The following is a 23,923-nucleotide window of genomic DNA, read 5'->3' on the forward strand; positions in this document are numbered from 1 at the left end:
AGCTCTAGTTCAGTCACTCGGTTATGTTCAACTCTTAGCAACCCCAAGGACTGCAGCATGCCAGTCTTCCCTGTCCGTCACCATCTCCTGGAGCTTGCTCAAGCTCATGTCCATCAAGTTCGTGATGCCTTCCAGCCATCTCATCCTCTGTCATCCCCTTCTCCTCCTGCCTTCAGTCTTGCCCAGCATCAGGGTCTTTTCCAGTGAGTCAGTTCTTTGCATCAGGTGGCCAAAGTATAGAGTTTCAGCTTCAGCATCAGTCCTTGCAATGAATATTCAGGACTGATTTCCTTTAGGATTGACTGGTTTGATCTTGCAGTCCATGGGACTCTCAAGAGTCTTCTCCAATACCACAGTTCAAAAGCATCAATTCTTCAGCACTCAGCTTTCTTTATAGTCTAGCTCTCAAATCCATACATGACTACTGGAAAAACTGTGACTTTGACTAGATGGACCTTTGTCGGCAACAATGTCTCTGCTTTTTCATACGCTGTCTAGGTTAGTCATAAAAGCTACTGGAAGAACTTAATATATGAATTCAGAAAGGTAGGAGGATATAAGATGAACATGGAGAAATCTGTTGTGTTTCTTTACCCAAATAATGAAATGCCACACCAAGTTAAAAAAAAAAGAATTCCATTTAAAATTGTATCCAAAATAAATAAAAAGCACCTAAAATTGACTTAACCAAGGAAGTGGAAGACCTATATACTGAAAACTGTAAAACATCAGTAAAGGAATCTGAACAATTTTTAAAGAAATGGAGAAATACACTGTGTTGTTAGATCTTGGATTGGAAGAATTAATATTGCTAAAATGACCATATTACCCAAAGCAATCTACAGATTTAATGCAATTGCTTTCAAAATACCTATGACATTTTTCATAGAACTAAAACAAATAATCCTAAAATGTATATGGAAAAGATCCAGAATTGCCAAAGCAATCCTGAGAAAAAGGAGCAAAGCTCTAGGTATGTCCTTTCCTTAACTTCAGGTTGTACTGCAGAGCTACAGTAATGAAAGCAGGGTGATACTTGGCACAAAAACCATAGATCAATGAACAGAAGAGAGAGCCCAGAAATAAATCCATACACCTGCGATCAATTAGCCTATGACAAAGAAGGCAAGAAGAGACAATGGAGAAGAGACAGTCTCTTCAACAAGTGGTGCTTCAGAAGCTGGACAGCCACATATAATACAGTGAAATTAGATAGAACCATATACAAAAATAAGTTGCACATATAAAACAAACTCAAATGGTGTAACAACCTAAGTGTAAAACATGACACATAAAACTCTGACAGAATTGTAGCAATATTTTCTTTAAGTCAGTTTGCCAAGGCAAAAAAAAAAGGAGGTGGGGGGGAATAAATGGCACATAATCAAATTTAAAAGCTTTAACACAGCATGGGAAACAATCAACAAAACCAAAAGACAACCTATGGAATGAGAGAAAGTACTTGCAAATGATGCAAATGACAAGAGGTTAATATCCAGAATCCACAAACACCTCGTGTAAGTCAGTATTGGAAAAACAAACAACACAATTAAAAAATGGGCAGACCCGAATCAACATTTCTCCAAAAGAGACATACAGATGGCCTACGTGTACATGAAAAGATGCTCACCATCATAAATTATTAGAGAAATGCAAATCAAAAGCACAGTGACGTGTCACCAGGCTTCAGAGCAGCCATCATCAAAAAGTCTATAAATAATAGATGCTATAGGGGGTGTGGAGAAAAGGGAACCCTCCTAAACTGTTGGTGGGAATGGAAAGTGGTACAGCTAGTAAAGAAAGCAGTCTGGAGGTTCCTTAAAAAACGAAGAATAGAACTATGATCTGCAGACACAGTCCTGAGTATACATGTGAAAAAGCAGTCTCTAATTCAAAAAGGTGCAAGTATCCCAGTGTTCATAACATCGCTGTTTACAATAGCCAAGACAAATAACTCAAGTGCCCATCAGCAGGTGATTGGATTAACAGGTTTTGTGTTTGTGTGTGTATATTGGCATATTACTTGGTTTTTTAAAAAGAATAAAATACATTTCAGCAACATGGATGGACTTAGAGAATATTATACTCAGTGTAATAAGTGAGACAAAACACACACACAATATTATATGTGGGATCAAAAAAAAAATACAGATGATTTCAGACTCAGATGTAGAAGACAGACTTACAGTTACCAGTGGGAAGAGGGGAGGGAGCAGCGAGTTAGAAGCACGGGATGGTTAACCGATACAAACTGCTATACCTGAAATAAATAAGCAACATGGACGGACTTAGTGAATACTGTGCTTAGTGAATTAAGTCAGACATAGAAAGACAAATACTATGTGATGTCACTTGAATGTGGAATAAAAAAATACAAGTGATGCTACAAAACAAAAACAGACTCAGGTGAAGTAGATGAATACATAGTTACCAAAGGGGTTGGTTAGGGACAACAATGAGGAGTATAGGGGTAACAGATACAAATTACTACACCTAAAATAAAGCAGCAAGGATTCTACCACATAGTACAGGGAATTATCTGGTGTTTCCCTGGTGGCTCAGTGGTAAAGAACCCATCTACCAGTGCTGGAGACACAGGAGACACGGGTTGGGAAGACCCCCTGAAGGAGGACATGGCAGCCTCCTCCAGTACGCTTGCCTGGGATAATCCCATGGGAGAAGGACACTGGTGGGCAAAGAGTCACACCCGACTGAGCAGCTGAGCATGCACACACAGGGAATGATATCCAATATCTTGTAATAATCTGTAATGGAATATAATCTGGGAAAAAAACAAGTAAATCGCTGTGCTGCACACCTGAAACTAACACAGGATAGCAGATCCACTATATTCAATAAATATTTTTCCAAAACCTCATGAAGTGTAGTAGAGGCCCCAGGTCCTCACTAGGGTATTATTATACCGAACATTTAAGGAAGGAATACATAGCAGCAGCCCTATACAAAGTCGTCAAGAAAATTAAAGAGATGGGAATACTTCTTAACTTATTTCATGAGAACAGTGTTGCTCTGATACCAAAACCAGACAGAAACACTGCAAGACAAGTGTTATACAGTATCCAAAGTGGGCTTAGAACTAAAACTTTTAAACAAAATATTAATAAATCAAATCCTTTCTTACAAAAAATAAGAGTGCATCATACTCAAGTGAAGTTTATTCTATGAATGCATGAATGATTCAAATTTAAAAATCAGTGTAATTTGCCATATCAAGAAACTTTGAAGGAAAAAAAAAAAGACCACCTTAATAGACACAGAGAAAAAACATGACAAAATTCATCATCTTTTCATTATAAAACTCAGCAAATGAGGAATATAAGGGAACTGCCTGAAGCTGACAAAAGGCAGCTATAAAAATTCCCCAGCTAATATTACAATTAATAGTAAAAGACTGGTTATGTTTAAGGTAGGAACAAGAAAAAAATGTCTTCTGTTAAAACACTACTCAGCTTTGTATTTGGAGTTCTTAGATAGTAGAACTGGAGAAGGCAATGGCACCCCACTCCAGCACTCTTGCCTGGAAAATCCCATGGATGGAGGAGCCTGGTAGGCTGCAGTCCATGGGGCCGCTAAGAGTCGGACACGACTGAGCGACTTCACTTTCACTTTTCACTTTCATGCACTGGAGAAGGAAATGGCAACCCACTCCAGTATTCTTGCCTGGAGAATCTGAGGGACGGGGGAGTCTGGTGGGCTGCCGTCTCTGGGGTCACACAGAGTTGGACACGACTGAAGCGACTTAGCAGCAGCAGCAGCAGATAGTAGAACAAGCCATACATATTGAAGAGTAAAGGAGTAATATAGACTTTATTCAGTTACAACAAGATTGTTTTTGTAGAAAACTTAAAAGACTGAAGTTTTATCAGGATCAGCACAGATATCAACTGTACATCTATACACTAGTAAAACACCAATAGAAATTGAAAATTTTCAAGTACTATTTACACCAACTTGAAAACCCAAAATACTTGTATGTAAATCTAGCAACAATGTGAAATATTTAAATGGTAAAAATAACTAAACCTAAGAAATTAAACAAGACTTTAATAAATAGAGAAAAGTCAGTGATTATGGGTTAGAAAATACAATATAATAAGGATGTCAGTCCTCTATGATTGATCTATAAATTCAGGACAATCCCATAAAATCCCAGCAGAACTTGACAAAAAGATTGTAAAATTTATTTAGAAAAATAAAACAACTAGAATTGTCAATAGAAATTTGGAAGAAAGAAAAAAGTCATCTCGTTCTACCTGCTGTCAAGACTTCTGATAAACACTGCTGTGAGGACTGTAATCAAGACAGTGCAGTGTTGGTGAGAGGTCGGCCATGTAGAGCGTGGAACAGCAGTGTCCAGAACTACAACCTTTCAAAAAAAAACCCAAACAAACCCTCAACACTGTGTTAGCACCATTTGCAAGTATTTACTCACAGTGAACCAAAAACTTAAATGTGAAATCTAAAACCAAAAGGTTTTTGCTTTAGCACATAGGAAATATTTGTGCCTTAGTCAAAGGCACAAATACAACTCTTAAATACAACTCTAAAACCATGATTCTTTAAAGAAGAAATGTTAATATACTGCTGCTGCTGCTAAGTCGCTTCAGTTGTGTCCGACTCCGTGCGACCCCATAGACGGCAGCCCACCAGGCTCCCCGTCCCTGGGATTCTCCAGGCAAGAACACTGGAGTGGGTTGCCATGTCCTTCTCCAATGCGTGAAAGTGAAGTCTCTCAGTCGTGTCTGACTCTTAGCGACCCCATGGACTACAGCCCACCAGGCTCCTCCATCCATGGGATTTTCCAGGCAAGAGTACCGGAGTGGGGTGCCATTGCCTTCTCCGGTTAATATACTGGACTTATTAAAACTCAAAACTTCTACTTCAAATACATTATTAAAAGAAGGAATAAAATGAGCCATAAATTGGGAAGAAACATTTACAAAGTACATATCTGCTAATGGACTTGTATCTACAATATAAATAACTTTCAAAACACAATCAGAAAACAACCCAGTTTTTTAAAATGGGCAACATGAATAGACCTATTGCACCAAAGAAAATATATGGATCCCCAAATACATGGAAAGTTGCTCAGTGTCATAGTAAATTACAGAATGGAATTTAAAACTACAATGAGATGTCAGTAAACAGCTATTAGAATAGCTGAACAAATAACCCCAAAACTAAAGACTAACAATATGATTAATAGGCAAGAATATACAGCAGTTGGAACTCAAGGCATTCCTGGTAAGAATACAGAGTGATACGAATATTATGGAAGATAGTTTGGCAATCCCTTATAAGGTTAAATATACACTTACCATACAACTCAGCAATGTAAGGAAAAAGACGTATATTTATATAGAAACCTGCATGAGAATATTCAAAGCAGCGTTAGTCATAATCATTCCACATTGGAATTAACTCACATGTCCTTCAGCTGGTAATGGATGAACAGCCTAATCTGTATCCATGCAATGGAATAATACTCCGTGATAAAAAGAAATGAGTTCTTGAATCACGCAGCAAAGGAATCTCCAGTGCATTACACTAAAATACCCGTACTCAGAGGCTGTGATTCTCTTCGGACATCCTGGGAGAGCAGCACTATCAGGCAGGAAACAGATGAGTGCTGGGCTGGGTGGGGAAGGTGCTTGAGAACTGGAGGGTTGATACAAAGTGACATGAAGTATGTGGAGATAATGGAATTTTTGTTACTGTGTTGGTAATTACATGATTATTTTGGTTTATGAAAACTAATACAGTTGTACACCTTAGAAAAGGGTGAGATTTACTGTCTGCACTTTGTATCTACTAAACCCAACTGACAAGAAAATCATTAGGTGCAATTAGGAGCATATTGGCCCAACAGTGAAAAAAAAATCAGGGAACCTGAAGACAGGGCAATAGAAATCGAGCATGGTTTGAAAAGAAAGATTAAAACAAGAGAGAGAGACAGAAACCTTTGGGAGAAAGAGCAAACAGCCAAACATACATCTAATTGGAGTTTCAGAAGAGAGAACAACACAGGAAATCATTTCAGAAATACTGGCCGAAAATTATGTAAATTTGATCACAAACAACAACCCCACATGTCTGGGAAATTCACTGCCCTTAGCAGAATAAATTTTAAAAATTTACCAAGAAACCCCCAATTAAGCTAAGCACAGCATGTTTGAACTCCTGGAGACGAAAGAGGCAGCAGCCAATGAGAGGGAGAAACAGACGGGAAAGCTTGTCTCCTTTTTCTGCTCACCCCAAGGTGAGAGTGACAGCTGACTTTCATGGAACTATTGAAAGTAAAAGACAATTTCTGCTAATATGCTGAAGGAAAAACAAAACCCCAAAAAATAACACTTAATGTAGAATGTTGTGTGAATTTGTCATTGGTCAACTTGGATTATCCTGGAGAAGGGAAAGGCTACTCACTCCAGTATTCTGGCCTGGAGAATTCCATGGACTGTATAGACCATGGGGTCATACTCAACTGAGCAACTTTAACAACCTGGATTATAAGAATTGATAAGGAAGTTCTTCTGGCTGAAGAGAAATGATACCTGGCGGAAATTCAGACCCAAAGAAAGAGAAAGAACACTCTTCTGGTTTAAAAGGCTGTATATTATCTGCCCCTTATCTGTCATTCGGATTTAATCTCATAAGATGTTCTCTTGAACTCACTACTCAGGCAAGTGTTTTCTTGATTTTTTTTCCCCCAATTCTGCCAAACCCATTAATGGATACTAAAGTCAACTGAGACCGTCAGGATGAGTACTTTTTATGAGTGGAGTAGAATGGGACAGGAGAAGGCAATGGCACCCCACTCTAGTACTTTTGCCTGGAAAATCCCATGGACGGAGGAGCCTGGTGGGCTACAGTCCATGGGGTCGCTAGAGTCGGACACGACCGAGCGACTTCACTTTCACTTTTCACTTTCATGCATTGGAGAAGGAAATGGCAACCCACTCCAGTGTTCTTGCCTGGAGAATCCCAGGGACGGCGGAGCCTGGTGGGCTGCCGTCTCTGGGGTCGCACAGAGTCGGACACGACTGAAGCGACTTAGCAGCAGCAGCAGCAGCAGAATGGGACATACCATTACTAAGATTATCTCAGGCCTGTTGGTTTATATACTGGTTGACAGCATAAAATGTGTTTCTTGATCTCTGATGTAGCCCAGAGCGTTTGGAAAACACTGCCCTAACCCCACTGCCTTTACATCTTGAACTTCTAGCTTCTGTGTGTTGTTGCCTCCTGAAAACTTTCTTTTTCGTATCTTGGCATGGCTAGCTTCTCTGCAACTTAAATTTGAGCTCAAACGTTACCTTCTCAGAAAAGCTTTTGCTACCTTTCTAAAAGAGCAAGGTATGTAATCAGTGTCAGAATGATCTTAAAAAAAATCCTCAAACTGAAGAAAATTACTTTTGACCTTACCCTGAGTTTGTATCTGGTATCAGACGGTTCTCAAAACTTGTCAGTAATGGAAAGAAAATGTAGAAAAGCAAATGAACTATGACAGTCTGTTCTAGGTTTTAAAAAAAAAAAAAAAAAAAACATTGCTAGATTTCTCTAGATCTCTTTACCTGGAGTTCAGATGCTCAAAGGTTTCTTTTTTCTTTTTTCCCCAATTAGCATCTTTCATTTCTCTCCTGCTTCTTCCCTGGGATTACTTCACACTAGTCTTTCTGGTCCCGTGTAGAAGCGGCTTTCCATTAATTCTGGAATTTCTCAATTTTTCAGTGGTCAAATGTGTATATCCAGCCATTGAATATGGAACCATAGTCTCAGGATTTGGACCAAAATATTACTACAAAGCGACGGTTGTACTTAAATGCAATGAGGGTTTTAACCTTCATGGCAACAGTGTAGTTGTCTGTGGTGAGAACAGTACTTGGGAGCCTGAGCTACCAAAGTGTATTAAAGGTAAAAGTACTATCTTCCTTTTGTTTTTGTTCTTTATTTCTTTCACATTAAATATCAATGATGCAAGAAAAACTGAAGAGAAACAATGTTCATATTTAACTGTGTTATATTCATTTCTATGATAGTTGTATGACTTCAAATTCACAAGAAATCCGCTGCAGCGATTTTCTGTCTTTGTAGGGTCTTAGCATTTCACGTACATAACACAGGTATATAAATGTCTCTTGCTAGGCATTCTTAAATGTAAAAATGGATAGCAGTCATTTTTCAGGGTAAACTGAAGCGTAGGGAGTTTTACCTAAATAAGTCAAGAATGAAAGGCATAATTCATGTGAATGAAAAGACAGTATTAATGCCCAGATTTTTGATTCAGTCTCCATTATTTTGTTTTCTAGTGTCGATTCCTCCCAGCACCCAGTCTCCAATTCCCAGTACCCAACCTCCAGTTCCCAGTGTCTCAGGTTTAGTAACTTCCTACATATATTTTTTTCAAAAATCTTTTAAATTCCTGGTGAAAATGCCAGTAGTAACTCCCAAATGTTTGATCCTATCTGCATTTTTTTTTTTTTTTCCAGTGTCGACTCGCAGCACCCAACATCCAGTTCCCAGTGTCTCAGGTTTAGTAACTTCCTACATATATTTTTTCAAAAATCTTTTAGATTCCTGGTGAAAATGCCAGTAGTAACTCCCAAATGTTTGATCCTATCTGCGTTTTTTTTTCCCCCCCAGTGTCGACTCGCAGCACCCAACATCCAATTCCCAATGTCTCAGGTTTAGTAACTTCCTGCTTATATATTTCAAAATCCTTTACATTCTTTTGATCTTTTTTTCAAAGTCTTTTAAATTCCAATGATTTATACTCATTTATCAATTTTAGTAATGAAATATTCACAGCCCTTTTAGTTCTTAGATTGAGTGATTCTAAAATTATGTGCAGTCTGCAGATACAAGCAGATAGCAAGTTAAGTCAACTTTAATATGTTTACTTATGTGTAAAATGATTTCAAACCTTCCTTACTTGAGTTCAGTTCAGTTCAGTTGCTCAGTTGTGTCCGACTTTTTGCGACCCCATGGACTGTAGCACGCCAGGCCTCCCTGTCCATCACCAGCTCCTGGAGTTTACTCAAACTCATGTCCATTGAGTCGGTGATGCCATCCAGCCATCTCATCCTCTGTCGTCCCCTTCTCCTCCTGCCCCCAATCCCTCCCAGCATCAGTGTCTTTTCCAGTGAGTCAACTCTTTGCATGAGGTGGCCAAAGTATTGGAGTTTCAGCTTTAGCATCAGTCCTTCCAATGAATACCCAGGACTGATCTCCTTTAGGATGGACTGGTTGGAGGTCCTTGCAGTCCAAGGACTCTCAAGAGCCTTCTCCAACACCACAGTTCAAAAGCATCAATTCTTCGGCTTCCTTACTTAGTGACAGTAAATTTAAAGTGGGATTCATTTAAAGCACTTAGCATAGCCCCTGGTATCTATAAAGCTCTTAAAAGGCAGCTTGTACCAGTTACACTCAGATTAATATTAGTGTAGAGGAAGGTCCACAGGTTCTATTTTTTAGCATGTATGTTTTCTGTGTCATCAACACGGATGATTTATTCATTTTAAAAGTGATCTCTCGACACCTGTACAGGGTGTCTTCTGGGTCCAGGACTGTTTCCTTTCCCAGGTTGACCAGCTTGGTTCTTTTTTATAAACTGGGAGACTACCATTGTCTCTAGAATGAGACTAGTATTTCTACCACCTCCGTCACTCTCCCACTCCTAACAATTATTGTTTTTCTCTTTACTGAGCATTTTTTGTTTGTTTTGGATGTTTTTGTTTTTTGAGGGGGAAAGGGGGAATTGGCAACAGAAAGTAAGTGGTATAACAACTAAAAGGCAGAAAAAGCCCTTGTTTATTGGAATGAAATGGAGGAATTCTAGCAGGGGCTGCTGATCAGCTCCTCTGCCTGAGACTTGAATGAGTATTTTGATATGTTGGAGGGAATTGTTTTCCTAAGTTCAGGGCTGCTATCTCTGGCTTGTATTTAGTTGCCGCAGAAGCTAGAGACTAGAGGAAGGGTGGAAAGAGCATCAGTCGGGCAGACTTTTAAAGAGTTGACATAAAGGAAAGTGAAAGTCAAGTCGCTCAGTCGTGTCCGACTCTTTGCGACCCGGTAGACTGTAGCCCACCAGGCTCCTCCGTCCATGGGATTCTCCAGGCAAGAATACTGGAGTGGGTTGCCATTTCCTTCTCCAGGAGATCTTCCCGACCCAGGGATCGAACCCAGGTCTCCTGCACTACAGGCAGACGCTTTAACCTCTGAGCCCCAGGGAAGAGTTGACATAAGCATTTCATAAAGGATTTATAAAGCACTGATACAGTTTAAAAGAAGAGTTCTGAGGACAGATGTACAGTGAAGATAAAACTATGGATTATTTTAAAATATCAAAAAATCAAAATTCCTCATGAGACTGTCAATCATTTTCTGTCATCATTTAGTATGAAAAACATCATTAGCAACATATAACGGTGGTCAAGTAGATCTGATTTTGCAAATATGAAAAACTGTAGGCAAAATACTAACTGGAGAAGGATACAAGTTATGCAACAGGAAACTATATGGACGGTATTTTTTTAAAGAACCATATGTTTATTCTGAGCACGTTTTTTTTATGGTTTGTCATTAGTTAACTTCTAGGATTTCCACTGTATACAAAGGCACAGGGAACATTCCCGTGCAACATTCTTGTGCACTTCGGTAAACATGTGTTTAGGTTAGCTTTACAGAAGTAGAATTGCAAAATTTAGGGAGTACATGTATTTTTCATTTTGAGAAATAATTCATTTTGAGAATCTTTATAAAAAATCAAATACCAGATTTAAATCCATAATTTTGTATGGATAAGGCTGGAGAATTGAATCTAATTTTCCATTCCAGATTCCAAGCCCACTTCTCCAACCATGACTTCAGGACTAAGTCATCCAGGTTCAGTGGCTGAGCTTTTTTTCCATCTACACTTATTTATTCATGTCCTTCTTTAAATTGTTCTACATAGCTTCTGAAATTTTTTCAGTGTTTGTGGGTTGTACCTTCTTTTTTCATTCTGATTTTGTTAATTGGGGCCGACTTTTTCTTGATGATTGTGGCTATGTGGCTGTAAACTTCCCTCTTAAAACTGCTTTTTGCTGCATCCCATAGATTTTGGATTTGTTTTCTTGTTTTCGTTTTCTCCAGATATTTAAAAACTTTCTTCCTTGATTCAATCAGTGATCCATTCTTGTTTAGTAGCATATTGTTTAGCCTCCACAAATGTGCTTTTCTGTTTTAGTTTTAAGTATAATCACATCGAATCCATAGGGTTATTCTGACACCACACTAATGATAAATTTGCTTGCTGTACCACAGAATATTGTCCTAGGAAATGTTACTGGACAAGAAGTAGAATGCTTTGGTATTGAATATAAATTTATAATATTTTGATACTACTTTTAATGACAAACATTAATGTAGTTTATATAAGGAGAATGAAATTATAAGAGTTTTTGTACAAAGTGAAAAAAATCAAAACCTGTGAACTTAGAGGACATTAAGCTCTATTGTTTTTTCTTTTTTTTTTTTAACTTGCATTTTTTTCCTTTTTTCTAGGACATCCCCCCCGTCCTACTGATGCATCACCCCCTAACGGTGCTGAGGGTTTAGGTATTATTTTGTTACTGATTATAACTCTGTGTCATAAGGCCCTAGTTTTCTATGTGGAAATATTACCATTGTCTATAATTAGAGAAGAAACAACATGTTAAAAATTGGTGATAATTGTTCAGTTTGTAGTTGTAAAATTGCACGTTTTAAGGAATTTTAAAGGTGCAGATCCTATGACATATTTAAGGGGTACTTTTAGACACATGTAGATAATACAGATTTTAGGAGGGTGCTCAACTTAGGATACCTAATAATAAGTTTACTTTTTAAAATAATAATATGGCTATACGTAGTCTAACACATATAACATTTAAGTTATTTTCCATGTAATAGTTTTACTTTATAATGGCAATTTGTAGATGAATTTTCTTTCTGTTGGTACCTTGTGAACAAAAGGCTTGAAGTACTATTGTTGGATTAGTTTTTCTATACAAGGGTGGGGTAGCACACTTAATGTTTGCACACGTAGTTCACACAGTATGTGTTAGAGAACTTGATGGAAGTATAGTTGTGGCAGTTACATGAAGTATAAAGACTTACTGATAAGGAAATGAAGAAAAATAGTTTATTATTTTTAGACTAGTTTAGTTATACTATTTAGTTAGTCCTTTTATAAAATGCACTTTGGGCTTGTTATATTTTCCCTGTGAAAACTGTGGTCACACTGGCACTCTGCCAAGAGAATCCAGTGCCATCTCAGGATGTTTACATTCGATAATGTTTATGGAATAAAAAGCAGAGCTGTACATGACATTGTATGCTGTGTTACCTGCTGTACGTTATAGATAATAAAAGTAATGGCAGTTTAGAAGCAGAGGTGCCAGTGACCAGCGTTTCTAAGAATTAAGATTTGGTGGTATATTCAGTGCCCTCCGGAGAGTCAAAAATGCATGTTTACGCTTCTGTGCCTAGTGTTATCATGTGCCCTGGTGTTCCCTTTACAGTCTTAATTTGCATTACTTTCAGCGAGTCTCCCTAGGGAGTTAGGGCCACGTCTTCATCTGGGGAGAAAGTGGGGTAGGAGCTGTGGTGATATGATGAAGACTCTTGATGGGTTCAGATTTATCCCACAGACTTCAGGGAAAAATAGACGTTAAATGTCTAACTTAAAGTCATAAGTAATGAAAGAACTGAATGTCGAACTAAACCATCCATAGTTGGATACTCACATTTTAAAAATGGTTTGCCTCCGAACTAGTGAATTCTAATTGTTAACCTTCACTAAATAACCTGGCATGGTAGCCAGAGCAAACAGCAGTGAAAAGTGAGATTCCTTATTAAGAGTGTCACAGAGTTAGTGTCCTGACTCTGGAATCTGATCAGAAGGGTTCTGTGGTGCAGATAACCTGGAAGCACGAGCAGTTGTGCTTAAACTAGATTGGCAGGTTTGTTTCTCTGTAGTTACGGATGGTCTGGTGAAATTAAGGTGCAGCCGCTCTTAGGAGATCCCAGATACTCACTTATCTCCCAAACTGTTTTCATTTTTCACAGGTGCAGGATACATCGTGCTCCTCATTGTTGCTGTACGTAAGTGTCAACAAGTTTGATACCAATGGAATCAAAACATTGCTCTGAAGAAGTGTAGTTTTGTGTTTTTTTTTTAGGGTTTTTCAGTATTTATAGCTTTATAGCTTGAAATTAAGTAAAACAGGAAAACCTGACTTTTTACATAATACACTACCTTGTATTAGTATTACTCTATTCCTGTCTATTCTGCCTGTCCACATACTCACAAACTCTAAATAATATATGTTGTTTCAAAGGTGAGTTTTTTTCATATGAGTTTTCATCCCAAATATGCTTTGGGTAATTTTATAAATTAATCAAGAATTTCTCTGACTTACTGTATACTGTTTAATCCAAAGAATACAATATACTGAAGAGTCCAAATGGAATAGAAATGTATATGTGCTTAAATTAGATACCATTTTCTGGCCATGGGTATCTGAAAGCCAAAAATGAAAGCGTTAGTCACTCAGTCATGTCTGATTCTTTGCAACCCCACCAGGCTCCACTGTCTGTTCTAGTCCAGGCAAGAATACTGGAGTGGATTGCCATTCCCTTCTCCAGGGGATGTTCCCAACCCAGGGATTGATCCCAGGTCTCCTGCATTGCAGGCACATTCTTTAGCATCTGAGCCTCCAGGGAACCTCTGATCAGCATTCATTTTCTTCTGCTAGATTTTGAGTCTTGGCAGCGATTTTTCCTGGTCATGTGACGTTTGTCTCCTGATTTCTCGTAGTTATTGGCGTTGGATTATTGCTCTGCCTGTACTGCTGTTTTTGCAGACAGAGGAAGAAAGGGTAAAGTACAGCATGCTTTTCACCTGTTGCTCCTTCTCACTGTTGACACTCTTTCGTGCAGTTTTCGTTTGTACTCTGTATTACGTGTTTTTTAAAAATTGCTCCTGCTTGAGTGTGCTGTGTGAATTACACATCTTCGCTAAAAATGTTTTCACCTGTTTTTAATATCACTGCCATACGAATAATCTGTGCAGGTCGTGTCAACTAATTATGATGTAAGAAAAATTTCTGTGGGATTTGAGGTATAAGTGCTGAAATGAATCATGGACCGCTTTGGGGTCTTCTCTACTGTAGGCATACCCAACTTCCTAGATTGGACTAATGACCAAGATTACATATAAAATGATTCCCTGTGGAGACTTTGATAGCTGTAGTCACTGCAATTTTGATGGTGAAAGTTTTCAGTTGTCTGTATAATTTAGATAGGTAGTTGTAAGAAGCTACATAGATGTCTCCTTCAGATACCAAATCTGTTTTTTTTCTTTTAGATTTGTTATACAGTTAAACTGGAGAATTTAAAGCAACATCATTTGATTTCCCTCTTATGTTCTCTTAATTTACTAGGTTGAAGTAAAACTGATGGGGTTAAACTAAAAGTTGCTGAGAGGGTAAGATTTACAAGGAACCTCATGAACTTTGTCTTTTTATCTATAAAAATGAAATAAGGGAGAGAGTTAAAATTGCAAAAAGGTACAAATATATAATTTGTACCTTTTAAACGTCATCTTAAATTTTAATGAAGTAATTTAAAATCTAATGAAAGACTTAGAATAAAACTGGAACATAGACCAAGATTAGTGCTTTGATATTTCTCATTTTTCGTGATTTTTTTCCCTATTGCTTTGTAAATCAAACTAATAATTAAAAATGAATGGTATTAATGGCTTTATGATATTTATATTCCTTTTATTTTAATCACTGCATTTGGACTATGTAATAAAAGTACATTCTTCACTCATAAAGAGCTAAATATATATTTTTTAAATTTCTTGGTAATCTTTTAAAAATAGCCACAGTGCCTTCATTTGAACCTTGAATCTTATATTCATAGAACATATAATATGCACGTTTGATTTCTCTATCAGCAGTGTATTTTAAAACTGCGTATACACAGGCGGTATAACATGGAAGCACCATCAGGGAGATATTTGACAAGTCTAAAATTTGTTAACCAGAAGTAACCTCTAAAGAAAGCAGAACAAAATAGCTTTCTGCTCCTTACTGGCCTTTGTAAAACATCATTACACAAAAATACAGTTTCCTAACAAATATTAGCCAAACTCTGTCTACCAGTGAATGAGTCTTTTAAAGCTAAACAAGTATCTGAGCATCACACCCCCAGGTTAAGGTACCAGGGGCATTAGAGTTCTGAGATCCCATTTCTAAAGAGTTCCCCAGTGAGGCTGCTGCTGCTGGGCCTGGAGGACACTTAGAGAAAGCAGGGTGTAGACTGTTAACGATGTGCCCATGCTCTTTAGCTTTGAAGAAGCACCATCAAGCTTATTGGGAAATGGTTCACCTGTTCAAGACAATCAAGTGGATTGTTTAAAGACTCCACATTTTTGTTGCATGCCTTTTTAAAAGAATGTGAAATAATACCTAGCTTTAGTTTGCTTTTCTTTTAAAGAGGTAATTATTTTTATTATTGATACATTTTTTGCACTATTGAATGTCCATTCTCCCCCACCCCAAATTGCTTTCATTGCTTTGGAAACTCCCTTACAAGACTTTAAACTATATGCAGTTCCTTCTCTATTTGTAGGGATAAATCTGGAAGCAGGATACCAGGCGCAAGAATTGCTGTTAATGGGAGTTCCCTGGTAGTCCAGTGGTTAGAGCTCAGGCTTTCACTGCCTTGGGCAGGAGTGCAGTTCCTGGTTGGGGAGCTAAGATCCTACAAGCCTCAAAACAAATCAAAAACACAAATTTGCTGTTAAAACTTGATACAAAATGGATTCGATATGAGCTTGTATTTTCGATAATTTGGGAACACAGTTACCCTCCTACAGGATTTATACCAAAGCATGAAAATAAGTAGTTTTTTTTGTGGAGGGGATCTTAGGTCCTTGACCAAGGATCAGACTCAAGCTCCCTGCATAGAAAGAGCAGAGCCTTAACCACCGGGGAAATCCCCTAAGTAGTGTTTTGTTTTGTTTTTTTAAAGATCATTAAATTATGAAAAATGGCCACAAGGTTAAAGCATTTTGCTATAGTTTTCTGTTTCTTAGCTCTCAATGAAGAAGAGGATAGGGTCCCAGGTGAGCTGACAGGCTCCATGTGCACACGCCTTCCTTTTCCTGCACAGCTTCCTTTCCTAACCAGCTCTTCTGCCACACTTTTCAGACTTGGATCCACAGCCCTTCGCTCTCTCCTTTGCTCCTGCCCAAGTCCTGTTTGCATGTCCTGACTATGTGGTTCCAGATGTCTTTTGTTAACATGAATGTTTTCAATTATTTGTGGTGAATATTTTTTTTTCATAAATGGATCATTTTTCTCTGCTTGGGTTAAATCATCACGGGATAAATGAGAGTTTGCTAAGTTCAGTAGAATTATTGAAATAATTTATGTATTTTAGTAATAGTAACTAAATACCTTTTTTCTTTTTTTCCATTAAGTATATTTATTACTTGTGCAATTGTAAACTATGTTATCCTAATAAAGATTGATCGAGAAATGTTGTAACTTTTAAGTTGTCTGCTTAAATGCATCTTACTGAAGCTTTTTTTGGATATACTGTAAATGGTAAATCCAGTTCAGGTGGTGAAGTGTAACGACACGGTCCAAAACTTGAATGGTCAAATTAACTTGAACATTTTTCTGCCTGGTTCTCAAATTCTTAACCATTCAACAAAGGCCTTAAAATTTTTAAGCAAGAACTAGTAAATAAAAAAGATTTTGTAATTAGTTGAGAGAGCATATTTACAAAATTTAGATCCATCCTAGAAAAATGGGAAGTCATGTAATGCTTTATAGAGGTCTTCCCTCAGGTGGAAACAGTTGTGCACAAGAAGAAACTGTCCTTGATGCAAAAGATGGATCTGAAAATGGAGGATGTCATGACATCAGTTTCTGAGACAGTGTTACATGGGATTAATACAGGCCCCATGTATCGCCTCAAAGGCTGTGCTGCTGGAGACCAGGACCGTGTCTCCCCATACACTCTCATTCTGAGAAAACGAGTGTACATTATTCACTTGAGACTAGGCGGTTTCAGAAGTAAACAGATTATATGCAAATTTAGAGTCTGTTTACCTGCTGTATGATCTATAAGACCGCAAGGGTAAAGTTGCTTCTTGCACCAAATTCTTGGTTCAACTTCCTAATGAGAATCAGGAGAGACATAGTGTATGGGCCTAATTGTCAGCTTTACTTCCCTTCTCCCCCCTCATTGATTTTATCCCATTTTTATGCCACTCTTGCTTCCTTTTGGTGTGACCTCACTATTTTATTCAACACTTTCCCCTTCCTCTGTTCAGCATATACGTAACTGGTGAGAGCCACAGACAAGACATTTTATTTCTCTCTGAGAAGAGATGAGAGAAACGTTTGCTTTTATCATTAAAAGGTATCTGCTTTCTGTTGCATTTCTTTTCAGAGATGTCCTTTCTTCTGTAAAGTATTTGATGAACATTTAGATATCGATATCCTGAGCTGAGCTAAGTAGACAGTAGACAGCAAGGAGGACATTTGGATTCTGGTTCCCCTTTGTGAGATTATTGATATTTATATTTTCTCCTTCCCTGTTTTAATGTAAAATAATATGCACTGACAGGCTTTTGCTTTGACATAGGCACCAACAGAGAGTAATGACCCCTTGACCTTTGGTCAGACTGTGACAAGTGTTTTATATAGCCATTTCTTCAGGACTGTTGTGGTGAGCAATTCAATAGTTAGGCCTGTCAATGAATCCTTGAAGATCACTATATTCTTCTATTTGAAGTGAATAAATACACTTTTTTTTCCCCCTAGTAGTAGTGGAATACTTATTTTCTTAAATAGAAATGCATTATATGAGAAGGATAAATAAGCATTTATATAAACCTAAAGAAACAACTCAGCTCTACCTTCTAGCAGCTGTAAATCCAAATCTGGGGGAATTTTTTTAGTCTAATGGGAAATAATCAGATAGTCGGTCCACTTGAAGTTCACTTTTAGGTTTTTTATTGACAGAAACCAAACTACATTTTATGTAATTTCGGTAAAGAATTTCAGTTTCAGCTTGTAAATATTAGTTCTATAAAGGCATTTAACTGTTTCCCTCAGCCACTATATTTTTAGCATATAAAAAATAAACCAGCACCAACAAAAATCCTCAAATTTGATGTGAAATGCATTCCCTTTAGCCATTTAATCCCCTCTATCTCTGGCTCTGAATGAAATGAACTGGAAGTTCTTTTTCTGCCTGAGTGTCTCTGCATAGCTAGGAAGAGAGGAGATAGACTTCCACACTCACGTGCAAGGCACTACCCTAGGTGACAGTCATGAAGTTGAGAGCAGATTCCACAAAGACCAGTAAGATGGACAGTTCCTTAGTAAAAGCAGAGCGATGTCTTTGATCACAGGGGCAGAGGGGAAGACAAAAATATACCAGCTACCCCGCCCTATGTATCTGCTCAGTTCTCTAAGGAGTCCTTTGAGGCTCCAACCAACCAGGAAAGCGGTTTTCAGACAATCCGTGAGCTTCAAATTGTCTGTAAACACTTGAAGTTACCTTAGTGAATGCTAAAGGTAATATGACTTATAACTGTAAGTACTAACTCACTTTCACATTTTAATCATCTTGATGTTATATCCAATGAGTTGTTTCTTTAACTTTATGTAAATGCTTATTTATCCTTCTCATATATTGGATTTCTGTTTAAAATTCTATTTAAGAAAATAAGTGTTCCACTACTATTAGAGAAAAAAAAAAAAATAAGTGTATTCACTTCAACAAATAGCAGAATACAGTGGTGTTGGAGGATTCAGTGAGAGGCCTGACTGTTGAATCGCTCTCCACAGCAGACCTGAGGACACGGCCATGTAACAAGTACCGCGCGTGGCAGCGCCGGCTCATAGTGAAGCCTCCCCTCCAGGGGAATAATGAAGTCTCCGGCGTTCACACGGTCAGCTCTTCATGAGGCAGGCACCCGAGGGTTCGCTGGGCGGGCACACTGTCAGTAACCGGCGCGTCCGCGTTCGGTTGTAGTCTGTCTGCTGTAGTCCGGTTCCGAAGCAGGAGTGGAACTGCGTTTCCCGGCTCTAGAGCTGGTGGTCCTGAGTGGCTGCTGCGAATGTCAAAAGTGGCTCCTCCTACGTAAAGTGAGCTCGCGTGCACAGTTACACATCAGAGTCAAAGACTTCATGGGGAAAAAATGTACAACCAGGGATGTTGGGTTACGTAAACTATATGAAAGTTAATTTTCTTTTCCCTTTTTTAACATGGCTTCTAGAAAATTCAGAATTCCCTGTCTGACTTGCATTATATTTCTTTGGAAACCGCTGGACTTGAATAACAGGGTTTAGAAAGATGTTCCTTGTTACCAAAAAAAAACAAACACCAAAACTGTGTGATGTGAGTTTTAGTTACTTAGGAGGCTCTAACCAGAATATGTGATTTCCTTGACAGTGAGGTGTAAATGAAGCATTATTGAACGTGAACACTCAGAATCATTACTTTTGTATAATCATCTCAGAGCTGGATTTTAAATTGAATATTACGAAAATGTGCTTCTCTCTATTCTCTCCCGTTGGTCCTAAATTAAGATAGGAGGATATTTACTAAGTATATGTGACTGCCCTGTTTCTTGTCTTGGAGGAAATCCAAGCTACACTACAGAATTAGAAAAAAGAGTTTGTAGAGTGAGCCTGGTTGAACATTGGAATAACTTTAAAAAATCATGTATTTCCTAGTTCAGTGACTCTTACTAGTATGTAGCTTTTTTTTTTTTTTTTTAATCTTCCCTATTCTAAATGGGCTTCTGGAATTAATGTATGTACTTAATTATTAATTATGTTCATCTCTGATGCTGTCTTCTTAACCTTGCTTCTTAGGAAACCAGAATGTCACAGTACATACTGTTCTATTCCCTTATAGGAAAGCAGAATGTAGCGCTACGTACACCACTTATCAGGATAAAGCAGCCACTGCAACAGAATAGATGAACTGAACCGTTTCCAGGAACGCATGTACCATTCAGCCATGAAAATGAAGGAAACCTTGCCATTTGCCACAATACAGACAGACCTGAGGGGACTTTGCTGGGTAATAAGTCATGTAAAGAAAGACGTGTACTGTCTGATCTCACTTACACATGGAATCGAAAAAAACAAGCTTTCACAGAAGAAAAATGAGATTTGTCGATGTCAGCGGTGGGGGACTGGTGGGGGTGGGTTTGAGTAAAGGTGGTCAGAAAATACAAACCTTCAGTTATAGGGTGAGAAAGTACTGGGGTATAATTACAGCACAGTGGCTACCATGAGTTACTCATACTGTATTTATATTGGCAAGTTGCTAAGAGAGTGGATCTTAAAAAGTTCTAATCACATGGAAGAAAAAAGCTTTTTGTAGTATTGACATTATCAAATCATGCTGTACACCTTAAACTTAACGCAATGCCCTCTCTCAATTTTGTCTCAATACTGAAGGAAAAAAAGTATAAAGATTATTTGCCACTTTCTTACACTGTCAGAAATAAAACTGCTAAGCGATAGCCATAGGAACAGTAAAACATTTTAATGTGGCAGAAGTATAGTCACTATTCTGTAATGCTTCTTTGAAACATGTATGAATTTAGGTTTAAACACCTTGCCTGTTTTTCCTTAAATAGCACTTGATTTATGGGGTAGGTCAACATGGCATTCTAAGGTAGGGAAATGTGTTTGTTTTTTCTTCTATAAGATCTCCAAACTCAGAGAAATATATTGCAAAATGACATTACATTTCATTTGCAAAGAAAGTGATTTTGAAATCTTTTTTTGTTCAGAGGTGATTACCAATTCTTAAGGTTCATTCTTTGAGTTTCTTAACTAAGAATATTACTGGAAAATACTCTTACATTGAATAGATTAAAATGCTATTTTTAAAAATGTGTAACCTCGTGGTAATTTAGAGATGCTATTAAGTTTTTATCTGGCATTTGTTCTTCACCCCTTTTATTTATAATAAGCCAGTCTGAGAAACCAAGAATTCAGCATCAGTTTCAGGCTTCTATACAAAGTTAGAGTACTGTTAGCACCCATGGCAATAATGCCAGCTCAGGACAAAGTGAATGCTGTGGCCTTACAGTTTGCTTAAGAAGAATTCTACTTTGTTATTATTATTATTGTACTATAGTTTTTTTTTTTTTTTTTTTTTAACAATGTTGTGTCTGTTTGTGCTGAAGAATTCTACTCTCTAAGAGAATTAGAATCCACTCTAAAGTCTGGCTCTAGGGGCTTTTCTCTGCCCACTTGGATAAAGATATGTCTGTCTTTACACATGTCATCAGAATGTAAGCAGTTTTGTAGGGAATAAATTCATCAGATAACCTCAGGTTGTATCAGAATCTTAAGTCTTTGTGGGCTCCTCACCTCATCTGTAAAGGGCAGAGTAAAAATGAAGCCCTGTATTTTAGAAAAGCAAACTCAACTCCGTGGATTAGCTGTAGGTCACAGAAAGGGAAGGAAAAAGGAGACAGCTCGGGGGGGTCTGGACACTCAGGTGGAACAGACCCCAGCCCGCTTCTCTGTCCTCACGCCAACGGCCACAGAGGAGGGACTCTGCTCTGACTCAGATTTTTACAGGTTTTGTTTTACACCTTAAAAAAATTGTTTTTCTTTTTTTTAAAATTTTTTGGCCATACCTTGACACGCAGAGCTATCCAAGCTGAGATCAGACCTGTGCCCCCCACAGTGGAAGCACAGAAACCCAACCACTGGACCACCAAGAAGTGGGAGTCGTCACACTTCATAGTTAGTGGCACACACTGGGCCAAAGAAAAGCTGCCTTACAAAGGTATGAATGAGGACTCGAGGGTGAACAAGAGTAGATGCTGTTTTTCTCCCTGAGGACATGTTTGTAAGGCCCTCTGTAAGTGGTCCTTCCCTTTGTAATCTTGGGTAAGGCACGTGGAAGATGAGTTTGAGCAGAATAAATTCAGGAATTCTGAGACAAATCCAGAGGTGAAGTTTTGCTGCACCCTTTTTATCACATGCTCTTTAAGAATCTAACAGTTTCTCAGAAGCATGGGGGTGGCTGTAGTATGTATTTCTTAAAACCTCAAGGAAATGTTTTCAACCAAAGTTTATTGTGCTTACCAAAATAGGCTTTCACAATAGTTTCCACTTCAGATTTGGTTTTCCAGTGTAACATAGTTATATGTAAGATCGAAATATGTGTACATATAAATAATGTTCTGTCTGCAAATAACTTGTCAATCACTTAAATATATGGAGAAACCATTTTTTTCTAGAAATGTCTGTCTGAATGAGAGGGAAAAGTGTATTTGAATTTAAACTTAAAACTGCAAGAGTGAATCCCCAGTGGAATGAGACGTCTCATGTCTGTATTGTTTTCTGAGAATTGAACCTTTGAGTCTGTTTAAAAAATAATATGTCATTATGGAGAAGTTTCATTTGTGATGGTGCATTTATTTCTGGAGTGTTTTATCTCAGATGAGAGTGCGCCTCTAATCGGGCCCACCTTCTGGAAGCGTTCCCCTCCCACAGTCACCCCTTCTAGCCCTCCAGTCTCAGAGCCTGAAGTCTGTCCAGGCTTCCCCCCTCCCAGCCTGCCTCGCGCCTCCCCTGCTCACGGCGTTCAGTCCCACAGTTAGCCGCAGCATAACGTTACCCGCAGCATAACGTCCATTTCATGAAGCTTGAAAACTTGCTGCACTTAATGCCCAGCTTTTCTCCACCTGCAGCACTTCACATAGCCTGCTCTCAGCCAGCCAGGCCACCCAGGCCACCCATCCTGTGCTCACTGCTGTACTCCTGGCTCACTGTTGCCTGAAGGCCTCTGGTCCTGTCTGATCCTGGGCATCACTCAGGCCCAGTTCACAGAGCCCGTCGTGTGCAGCCCCTCCTGATTCCCGCCTGGCTCTCAGCCTTCATGATTTCCTGGCCTTGAGGGAACACACACGTCTATGTGTGTGGTGGAAGACGTATCTTCCATATCACTTTTATGCACGGGTGTAGCTGAGTAAAAACCCGGGTCCCAACCATGAAAGCACAGCATGTTTCTGAAGCACGGCTGCACTCTGGAATCCCCTGGGGATTTTTACTAATGCCTGGGTGCCCCCCCCGCTCCCCGTCATGCTGTTGACCTGGGGTGTGCCTGGGCATTAGGTATCTGTAAAGCTTCCCAAGTGACTATAATATACAGCTAAGGGAGAACCTCTGCGTTAGTGGTTCTTCAGCCTCAGAGTCCACGTCTGCATGTGAACTTGCACATACAAACTTGTAACGACAGAGGTGTTTATATCTGCAAGAAAAAAATGTGTTTTTGTAATTCAGCCTGTTAAGTCAGAAAATGACCAAGACTTGAATTAAGATCTTGTCACCCAGCTAATCCAAAGAAGCTATCTGGTTAAAAAGAAAGGAAACAATCTTTATAATGCCAACGCTGAGAATTAGCTTGGCTATAAAGAAAACATTTTGCCAAATTTTATTTACCTGTAACCTGAGATCCAACCAGTCCATCCTAAAGGAAATCAGCCCTGAATGTTCATTGAAAGGACTGATGTTGAAGCTGACACTCCGATATTTTGGCCACCTGATGCGAAGAGCTGACTCATTTGAAAAGACCCTGATGCTGAGAAAGATTGAGGCAGGAGGAGAAGTGGACGACAGAGGATGAGATGGTTGGATGGCATCACCGACTCAATGGACATGGGTTTGGGTGGACTCCGGGAGTTGGTGATGGACGGGGAGGCCTGGCATGCTGCGGTCCATGGGGTCACAAAGAGTCGGACACGACTGAGCGACTGAACCGAACCGAACCTGAGACTACTGTAGTATTTTTGGCTGGGCCGGGT

The 23,923-nt window shown here is 38.7% G+C and overlaps 1 protein-coding gene across 44 annotated transcripts in view; it reads left to right on the forward strand.

The window, feature by feature from the left end:
- LOC147356079 (membrane cofactor protein) overlaps nt 1-22,513 on the forward strand; it is a 39,006-nt gene extending 16,493 nt beyond the window's left edge. The window contains exons 6-16 of one of the 44 annotated variants that reach the window (XR_015142587.1): nt 7,756-7,938; nt 8,334-8,399; nt 8,514-8,555; nt 8,668-8,709; nt 10,861-10,908; nt 11,569-11,622; nt 13,114-13,149; nt 13,865-13,925; nt 14,490-14,533; nt 17,402-17,490; nt 20,002-20,255. Coding sequence is in view for 33 of the 44 variants with exons in the window: in XM_086342209.1 (XP_086198335.1) it covers nt 7,756-7,938; nt 8,334-8,399; nt 8,514-8,555; nt 8,668-8,709; nt 10,861-10,908; nt 11,569-11,622; nt 13,114-13,149; nt 13,865-13,925; nt 20,002-20,065 (596 nt within the window). In the remaining 11 variants the exon portion in view is untranslated. Of the gene's footprint in view, nt 1-7,755; nt 7,939-8,333; nt 8,400-8,513; nt 8,556-8,667; nt 8,710-10,860; nt 10,909-11,568; nt 11,623-13,113; nt 13,150-13,864; nt 13,926-14,489; nt 14,534-16,268; nt 16,615-17,401; nt 19,031-20,001 lie in introns of those variants that run through there. The other 43 variants (XR_015142589.1, XR_015142588.1, XR_015142590.1 and 40 more) reach the window with 43 other exon arrangements.
- Nucleotides 22,514-23,923: the final 1,410 nt, after the last annotated feature.

This window comes from Bos grunniens, chromosome 16 (genome assembly GCF_055505025.1).
Source record: "Bos grunniens cultivar Pamir isolate PY7600 chromosome 16, Bosgru_T2T1.0, whole genome shotgun sequence".
NCBI classification, from domain to species: Eukaryota; Metazoa; Chordata; class Mammalia; order Artiodactyla; family Bovidae; genus Bos; species Bos grunniens.